At 35.6% G+C, this 10516-nt stretch overlaps 1 protein-coding gene across 1 annotated transcript; it reads right to left on the reverse strand.

Moving 5' to 3' along the window:
• Window positions 1-6463: 6463 nt before the first annotated feature.
• On the reverse strand, window positions 6464-10153 carry LOC143629622 (ALA-interacting subunit 3-like). The gene is made up of 8 exons (XM_077098851.1): window positions 10081-10153; window positions 9452-9510; window positions 9295-9369; window positions 9104-9220; window positions 8942-9012; window positions 7816-8128; window positions 7435-7724; window positions 6464-6671 (listed from the first exon to the last, which is right to left on the reverse strand). Exons 1-8 carry the CDS (start codon window positions 10151-10153, stop codon window positions 6620-6622), a joined length of 1050 nt encoding a protein of 349 aa, XP_076954966.1. The 3' UTR covers window positions 6464-6619.
• Window positions 10154-10516: the final 363 nt, after the last annotated feature.

The following is a 10516-nucleotide window of genomic DNA, read 5'->3' on the forward strand; positions in this document are numbered from 1 at the left end:
TGAGTTACCTTTTTCTATTGTAGTATATCATTGGTATTATCAGTTACTTAAGTATATCAATCCTCTATTTCAAAAAGTTAGTAGGTCAACAATCACAAGAGATTGTATAAGAGTGGTGGAAAAAGAAAAAGAAAAGATAAAAAAGATGTTGAAAAAGGTGAGTATGATATCACTTACAAGTGATTGTTGGACATCAAACCAAACGGTTGGTTACATGTGTTTAACGACTCACTTTGTTGATTGTGATTGGAAATTGGCATTATTGGTTTCAATGAACTTTCACCACCCCATAGTGGCGAGGTTATATCCGATGCTATCGTGGAATGTCTTTTAAGGTGGGGTATGAAAGACAAGATAGGTACCATTACTTTAGACACTGCTTCTAACAATGATAGGGCAACAATTATTTTTATGCACAAGTTACAAGTTCAAGGCAAGTTACATTTGAAGGATTGTTTTTCCATGTTAGATGTTGTGCACACATTCTAAACTTAGTAGTACAATATGGTTTAGGTACTATTGACTCGTGTATTTCAAATATTAGAGAAGGTGTGAAGTACTTGAAGAAGACTTCTGGTCGTTTATTGAAGTTTTGTGAAATAGCTATGTCTCTTGGTATCAACACTCGACGTTCTCTTAGCACTGATTTAAAAACTAGGTGGAATTCAACGCATTGGATGCTTGATTCGGTTGTTCACTACAAACGAGCTTTTGAAAGTTATGCATTGAGAGATTCCAACTTTATATGGTGCCCCGCAAATGATTAACTAAGTTTGCAAGTTATTAAAAGTTATTTTGAGAGCTACTAATTTATTTTAGGTACAAATTTCCAACTTTAAATTTATTTTATGTGGAGAATTTAATGTTACTATATGTTTGTATAAAATTACTAATTTGTTTTTCAGGTTCAACATATCCAACTTCAAACATGTTTTTTACAGAAATTTATGAAGTGAAAATAGAGATATGTAATGTTTTTATATCAGATTATGCTTTCTTGGAGAAAATGAGTATACCCATGTATGAAAAGTTTGAGAAGTATTGGGGAGATATTGGGGTGCTTATGCTAATTGCTTCTATTTTAGATCCTCGTAATAACATGTTGTTAGTTAAATGGACTATTAAAAGGTTGTATCCAAAAGATGAATGTGAGAGTCAAGTTGAATATGTGATTGCTAAGTTAAAATCTCTTTTTGAAAAGTACTTTCATGCATATATGACATCCAAGGCTGCCACGGGCTGCTCAAAAACCTCAACATCTAACTAACATACTCTAGATGAAGATGATTTTCATGCTTTTCTCAAACCAAGACCTGTTGAACCGAAAAAAAAACCTGAACCTGAGGTGTATTTAGAAGAGACAAACGAAAAATGTGTGGCGTCACAATATGATGTGCTAAAATGGTGGAGTCAACATTGTACCAAGTATCTTGTGTTAAGCAAGATGGCTAAAGAGATTTTTAGCATTCCGATCACAACTGTTGCTTCAGAATCAGCCTTTAGTGTCCGGGGACGCATATTGGATGATTACCGGAGCTCTCTTTCAAAACATACGGTGGAACTTCTTGTTCGTGGAAATGATTGGTTAAAGGCTGGCTCAAAAGAAGCTATAAAAACATTGGAAGGAAGCTTTAATTACATTATTCGTCTATATTTATTCTTATACATTGCGCACTAACATTTTTAGTTGCTTATATGTGTAGCAATTTGCAAAGGAAGAAGAAAAATTGGATATTGAAGTGTTGATTCCAGACGGATGTACTGGCAATTGAAATAAAGGTATAATATGACATGTTTTGCCAAGTATATTTGCCATGTTTCTTATTTGATTTGATTAAAGTGATACAAGCCTTTATTATAATATATATTGTTTAGTTTTCATTATTTTACCCTTTTGGCGTATTGTAATTAGTTGTGTTTAATTGGTTGGAATAACAAGTTATATATATTGATCTAAACTTTGAAGGGGGGTTTTGTTGATAAAGAAGCCGATAGCCCGATTGAACTTAAACATGTTTTTTTTTTTTTTGGATTTTGTTGATGAAGGCGTTGATAGCCCGCTTGAACTTAAACATGTTTTTTTTAGCGAACCAATTTTACATTTGTATAAACTTGTTATGTATGTTGATTGAATGGCAACGGTATTATGGTAGCATTTAAATTTGAAATTGAAATTGAGCGAAATCGAACCAAACCGAGCCGCTCGGTTGTAAACCAAGCAAGTTCGAGCAAGGTTTCTGCTCATTTCCTTATTCGAACCGAACCGAGCCGCTCGGTTTCAGTTCGAGCAGACCCTCGCTTGGTTCGGCTCGGTTCATGAACAATCCTACTTGTAGATTATAGGGTACTTGTACGGGGCACTTTACGTTTATTGATATTTACATAGCACGCATTCGAGATGAGTTTTTATAACCCCTATCTTTTACTTACTCCATTTGGGGAGAAAGCATGCATAAACTATTGGATATTGTAATACCGTTTTGTCTCATGAATAATTAGTGCAATTACCAACTGAAAGTCCTCACACACATCGGACTGTTAACTAAAGTTAACTAGTGAGGTAATAGTTAGTTGTACTATTGGGTTTGAAAACCCCATTCGCGTTAGTCACGCTAACTCGACTCCAGGTTGAGCGGGTGTATCATTGACCTACACACATTACCAAGTTATGGTAGGCATAGCAGGAGGCACATAAACATACACATATCAGCTTTGGTAGCAATGAACCCTAGACTATCATATCATGATATCTAGATGCTTGATGTAATCCATACAACCATGATTCATCCTAACTTATGATGTGCGCCATAGTTACCTGAGAAATACATGCTAAAAAGTGTCAAGACAGAATTGTTGTAACGAGTTTTCGAGTCAGTTTTCTCTTGCAATAAAATAAATGTTTGCTTGATCATGTACCTTGAAGTGGCATCAGAGCTTGGTGCAATCACGGGCCAAGCTCGTGGTACCTTAGGTTGATATCAATATCTAGCCGCCGCATGGAAGCATGTCGCCGTCGTGAAAAGATCTAAGGTTGATCGTTTTTGACAATGAGAGATCTATTGAGTGAGATCTAGGGTCAACCGATCAAGACGCTAAGGAAGATCTAAGGACAGTCGACAGATTACTTCAAGAAGCAGAGTCTGATCTTGTTTATTAATTCCAGGAGTCGTGGAACCAAAGCCGAATCAAACTTCCAGCCCAAGTTAGCGAACAGATCAATGACAAGATGACCGATGTTTGATTTTCTCGATTAAGATTACGATTTCAAGTTGGAAATCAAATCTGATATGTGATTCGAAGGACTGTGTCAAGAACCGAAGATGATCATTGCCTTTGAACAAGAAAACTTGGCTTACAATTACGGTTCCAAAATTATGTGGGTGATTGTTGGTAATTCCGAACCGTATTCATAAGGTGGTGAATATAAAAGGACATGAGTTGACAAGTTGGTCAAGTTCGTTTCGTTTCTTAATTGTAATATGATTAATATTGGAAAGTCTTGGTCACCATGTTATGGTTACATCTATAAATAAAGGGCTTGGGTAAAAGATTTCTGTGTGTGGTCAGTTGAGAATAACTTTAACGAGTTTTTAAGTTAGTTTTCTCTTACAATAATAAAATGTTTGATCGTCCACGTGTATTCTAATGATATATGTAATGCGTAGATTTAATAATGCCTAACTCCATATGAAAGAAAATCACACATTAAAAACTAATATATATGGAAATCTTCGTTCACGTCACATTTAATCACATTTAATATAAAGTTACTAAAATACGTCTAAGACATCTTCAATTAAAAACATGTAAATGCATGTATCATTTTCTACACATATTCTCTTTCCTTCTCGCTCATTTCTTTTTTCTATATTTCCTTTTCACATCATAAAAAATACATGCACTTAGGATGTGTTTAAGATTGTTTATTTTAACTTACTTATTAATCTCTTTGATAGAATTACAAATTTTGTCCTTTAAAATAAGACGAATTACGGTTCGTGTCCTTTTCTAAGTTTCCTTGCAGGCGGTGTACTTTAAACTTTTTTTTCCTACAAGTTTTGTCCTTTACGCTAACTGGGTTAGAAAAAGTCAGTTAAATGCCCTCACGTGAGACGCATGTGAGGGCATTTTTGTCTTTTCGTCTACCCTGCAACTTCTTCTTCCTCTTTTCTTCTTCCCCCTATCTCTCCTCTCATGTGCATCCACCATCACCACCCACCTTCTTCTTTCAACATCCAAAACCCCACCACCACCTGTTGCCGACTGCCACCACTACCCACCACCTACCGCCGCCACCATCACCTGAACAACTGCCGTCATGTGTCTAATTCAAACATCTCTACAGCAATCTCCCGCCGCCGGTCACACAATTCCTTCCATCTCGAATACTCTCCGTCAAATTCACCATCTCTTGTTGCGCTGTCTCGTCTCCAGTGACCTTCGTTAACGGCAACGTTGATTTGAAAGCGGTGGAGAGGAATGAGATTAGGTTAGGTTTGCTGAGTAAAGGCCGAATGGCCTCCGATACGCTTGATTTGCTCAAAGTATGTATGCACGCTGGTTAATTTATATTTACTTTTGCCTATTCTGATTTTTATTTTTTGTGAATGCAGGATTTTCAATTGTCAGTCAGGCTCCTTACAATAATAATAATTGCTCAGATCTGAGGATCCGCCGCCGAAATAGATCCGACAGGTCTCCGTTTAATCTGGTTGTCGTTCTCCGCGGCGGCGATGATAATTCCGGTGCCAGAGATCGAGGGTTTGAGCTCTACTACCACGACGGCGCCGGCACCGGACTGCAACCTTTGCCGCCGACGATTTCAGAGTTTATGATGGGTAGCGTATTTGTTAGTGGTGGTGGCGGCGGTAGGTGGTGGGTAGTGGTGGCAGTCGGCAAAAGATGGTGGTGGGGTTTTGGATGTTGAAAGAAGTAGGTGGGTGATGATGATGGATACACATGACAGAAGGAGAGAAGGAGAGATAGGGGGAAGTATTTGGTTTAAAATTTTGTCCTTTAAAATATATTAAAAATGAAGAAGAAAAGAGGAAGAAGAAAAGAGGAAGAAGAAGTTGCAGGGTAGACGAAAAGACAAAAATGCCCTCACATGCGTCTCACGTGAGGGCATTTAACTGACTTTTTCTAACCCAGTTAGCGTAAAGGACAAAACTTGTAGGAAAAAAAAGTTTAAAGTACACCGCCTGCAAGGAAACTTAGAAAAGAACACGAACCGTAATTCGTCTTATTTTAAAGGACAAAATTTGTAATTCTGTCTTAATCTTTTAAAAAAGTTATAGGGTGTTTAGTATTGCTTTTGATACGAAGGAGGAAAGTTAATAAGTTACTCTTTTGTAACTTGTTAATGTATTGAAAAGTCATAAGAAGCTTTCACAAGGAATCCCCCCCCCCCCCCCCCCCAAATATCTTAGAGGAGATTTAATATTTTACCAACTAAAAGGAGCCACAAGAAATTAATCATAACACACACATTTCTTGGTATAGTAGCTAGAGAAAACCCAAAGTATGCAAACCGAGTATATATGACATTAATTTTTAAAATTCTTGACAGGTTTGGGATTAGATAATGTCCTAGTTACACCATCACCCAAATATATTAATAAATTATACAATTTAAAAAATATGAATCAATACGTTATATAATTTCCTAATCGGATCTGCTACGACTCATATTCGTCCCAGCCAAGCCGATTTATCATTCGCAGTTAACTTAAAAAGTATAAATATTTATTTAATTTTGTTTTGCGGCGTTCTAATTCCACGATAAGCTATTAAGCCTACCAATCACCAATATCTGAATTCAAGCCCAACGGAAATCTAACCGTCCATTACTAGTTTAATGTTGCAGAGATTGGAACCCCTAATCTCCCATGACAAAATTCCTAAGACAAACCCCATGACCAGCGGACCAAAGGCCTATGACAAATATTAATTGGATTTAACACTCATAGCATACTAATATAAATTTGTCTTGTCTAGTCCTGTTATTCAAATTAATTAAGTTACGGCTCAAGTCTAATGTTTAAATGTCTTCATCTTTGACAAACCGAAACAGTTTTTAGCAATAAACTACATCTTCGATTATAATTATTTCACTGGTCCAGTTTTAGTCCACCCTAAAAAAGCAGTCTCGACCCAAATGAATACCAATTCATTTCTTCTTCACATAAAAACCCAATTTTCAAATCACCGAACCTAGTCACCATTACAGAGCCGTTAAAACTTCTTTCCTCTTCAACGGATCCTTCACTATTTCTAAATTCCGGTTTATAAAACATGGCATCATTCAAAATACGATGGTAGAATAAGCCACTACTTCTTTCTAAGCCAAAATTCACGGGGCCGCAAACCCTCCCCACCCCTTCAATGTTCAGCCTTCGCTTTGCTCATCGTATCGGCTTTGTTGGATGTTCCAGCCATACCAACCTATTTTGATAAGCGCGGTGACTATATCAAAGTGACACATATATCGCATCACATTTGTAATTTTATGAGATTATCAAAATCAGTATTTAAAAGTTCAGTTATCATGTCACTTTCAAATAAAAAATAAAAAAGACTATGAACACAGCTTCAGGTTAATAGCTATAAACTTGACCACCTAATTCGCTGCCTTTCTGTTCCATGACAAGTAGGATGGATCCCCAAGAGGCCTGCAATACATCATTTTTGTCCAAAAATAATCAGGCGGCCCGGCCCCACATAGCAAACATAGACACTGCTTAAAACTCTCTGTGTTATATAGTATTCAATACTCGTTTGTGTTGCGTGCATGAAACCGAAATAACTGAACCATGACATGATTGGATTAGCCGAACCCAATAAAAAATACCGACAGTTTGGTTTTGTGTTTTAAATAATCGACTTTTCGGTTTGCTTTCGATTCTGCTATCAAAACCAATTTTTAGTATATCATAAAAAACTAATGAATGGTGTAGCCAAAAAACTAATAATTAATCAATCATTAACCAATAAAAATATAAAAAGAAAAAATTAGGACCAAAGATTCATGCCCAAATTCATTATTTTGGGCCGTTTTTTGGCCCATAAATTTCAAGCCGGAGTAGTAAAATCCAAAAACTAAAACCGAACCAAAGCGTAACCAAACAGTTTTCAAAACCCAAAAACTTAAACCAAATCGAACCCATTGTGAGAACTGAAAACCGAACTGTATCCAAATAACTCAGAAACTGAATTTTCAAGCTTTTCTTCGGTTTGAGCCCAAAACCGACCCAAATCAAGCCATGAACTGAACATTTTCAAAAGGTGAAACCAGTCAAAAAAATCATGGATCCACCACTGGCCATCTATCATTACAAAATATTATTTCAAGGATAACATTTTATTATTCCTACTGTACTTATTAAAAGATAAAACATGACATTAACATTAACCCGGATGAGAAATTTCACTAACCTTGGTTTGAAAACATATAGAAGGATGAAGTTCAGCGCCATGAACAAGCAAATCCCACCAACAGTAAGATACGCTATCCCGAGAAAATCATTTTTCCCACCAATCCAACTTGTGGTTGACAAAACAAGCTTCTTTTGACCACCAAAACTATAAGTATTATAATTATTCTCCAAAACAACAGTTATAATATCATGAGCCTCAAGACTAGTGTTTATTTTCCCATAAAGCTTTCTAAACGTCGGTAATGCAGCGGTTCTCATCCAAACAATAAGATCTTCTTGTTCACTCAACTGTCACAAAAAAGTCAACAGTGTGGGTCACATGTTACAACTCGGTCAAACTAAGAAACCAAACAGTAAATGTTTACTAAGTTAAACTTACGGGTATGCTTTCATTAAGCTTCCCTCCCCCGATCATATTTTGTCCAAGTTGGAAATTTTTTGGGTATACTTTTGACCCAAACTTGTCTTCTGTATCACTTTTCCAAGCAATGCCCTTTTTATTAATGTTTAAAACTTTCTCTCTCAATGTTATATTGTATGTATCGTTAAACAAACTCCATGCAATCAGTCCACACGGAACAATTGGGCTCGAAATCTTGCTTTTGTTAACTCGGGCTTCGGGTTCACATTCCTTAGTTGAGAACTCGTATTCAAGACTTCTTAGTTGCTTGTCACTTCTACTTTTCACATATCTGAAACCAATAAGATCATGCCACATCAGCATTTTTACCAGGGTTTAAGATTCTGGTAACCCTGAATGCAAACAAATTATTTGATTTAAAACTGAATAAACCGAAAACCGAACCAGACTGAAATCGTAAAAACCCGAACCAGATTCTTATTCGGTTCTGTTTAAAACTGTAAACGAATAACCAATTCTTTTTTCGGTTATGCAAATTCTGAATTCGGTTATAACTAACGGAATATCCATTATATTTTACTTTAAAAAAAATATCATAAATGACATATCTGGTACTTCACAAGTATTCCCCTCAACCATATGTTCCAAAAATCCCAACTCCAATTTTTTTATACTAACATAATTAATCTTTGTAGGATACTTCAAATTAATTAAATTACTTGCTTAATAAAAGAAATTATGCCAAATTAACTTAAATCTTTATATAATAAATTTAACCTAGTTGCTTAATAAAACATTATACCAAATTAACTTATCTTTGTATATTACTAGTGGACGATGATGGAAATTAAAGAAGCAAACTATGTTTTTAGAAATTTGTTTTTTAGCTTACAAAACATCAATTCAGTTTAATTGCTTTATTCGGTTTTAACTGAAACCGTACAGAATTTGTATTTGTTTATTCGGTTCGGTTACACACTTATCTTATTTGGTTCAGTTCGGCTTTCGGTTTCAACAGAATATAATACAAAACCGAACCAATGAACACCCTAGTTTCTATGCATTTTCCCCCAAATTATTCCATATTGTTTGGCCAAAAATAACTATTTAATGATATTCTTGACCAAAAAATTTGTAAACTTACCGGCGATGGTTTTGATAGAAGTTGTCTAGCTGATAATAGACATAGATGGGGGGGTCCATTTTTTTAGGTACCTAACGAATTAACCGGGCCAAAAGAGAAAGGTTCATGTAAAGAGCTATAAATAGTCAAAAGTAGATCATTATCAAAATAGCATTGACTAACAGTAATATTCTCGATGCAGGTTTTGTTAGCTTGAGAATTTTTAATATATGCAGTTGCGTTGCCACGATACATTTCAGGGAGACAGTCCTGATCATAACGATACACAATTTCCACGACCTGCATTCCCATTCAAAGAAATCTGTAATTATAGTCGATGCAATAAAGTGGAAAAGAGATGGTTTGATTCTTACGCGCTCGGATGCAAACAGAGAGAAGAGGCCAATAGGGATGAAAAGAAATGCAATGGCTAGAAAAGATGCGATAACCTGAGTGAAACAATGTTAAAGAAAAGAAAACTATTTGATGGGCTAAATTAGTTGATATAATAGAAGTGTAATCATAACTTACCCATCCTGGGGTTAAAATTGGTTTCCAAGCGGGAAGCTCTTGCTGTGTAAACCTAGAATCTGAAGCAGTCAAATGTTAGTTGTTCTTATTATTAATATTCTAAAGGTCAACAATTACCAGAGTTGAGTTTTGAATAACTAACAACAGATGGTTCTGCTTACTCCTGCAGCTTAGTTGACTAATCCCTAAAACTAGCCTATTTTAGAACACTGAATCAGCATACAAAACATAACATACTTGTATGATCTATATTTTTCTTTCTACATTCTCAACAACGAAAACCTAAAAATCAAGCAACAATAAAGACACACAGTAACAACAAACCAGAAAGAAGAGGATCAGACATTCGGGGTGATTGAAAACTTATTTAGGGTTTATGGATAAAAAATAGTACAGGTTAAAGGAAGAAAGAACCTAATTCAACCTAACCGTAAAACCCTAGGGCGAACGAGATCACACCATCCGAGGCGATGATCAAATATATTTATATTTAGAATAATAAAAGGTAACGAAAAGCAGTGCAAAGTATAGAATTGGATTGCAGTGATCGAACACTTGTTTTTTTAGGGTTTATGGATTATTTAAAAATATAAAAATTGCAGTGGAGAAGACAGATAAAGATAAAATACATTGGGGTTTTTTGGAGATCCTTCTAGTGGATCTTGAGGAGCCATTGCCATTGGTCACCTGATTATTATTCATGTTTTCAGTTTGGGGATGAATTACTACTTGGAAACGGAATTTAAAGGGAAAGCTAGTGTTGTGTTATGGGGAAGAATTACATCATTTTGACACGTGTAAAGGGTTTACATTCCTGCTAACTGTATTTGTATTCTTGTCACTTGTGTTTAGTGAAAATTCCCAAAACAGCCTTTTTTTAAGGGTGTGGAAGTGAAAAATAGCCTTAAATTTTAAATATTTCCAAAATAGTCCATCTAATTTGGACTGAGTAGACGAGATCTGAAAAAATCCTTCGGCCAATAAAATTTAGACAAATGTCAAAATCCGACAAGATTTTTAAAAATATTGGGGACCAGTTCATATTTCCTATTAAAAGTTCTTGAA

Source organism: Bidens hawaiensis, unplaced genomic scaffold (genome assembly GCF_021521415.1).
Source record: "Bidens hawaiensis isolate Kalapana, Puna unplaced genomic scaffold, B.hawaiensis_p1.1 tig00005359_1, whole genome shotgun sequence".
Lineage (NCBI taxonomy): Eukaryota > Viridiplantae > Streptophyta > Magnoliopsida > Asterales > Asteraceae > Bidens > Bidens hawaiensis.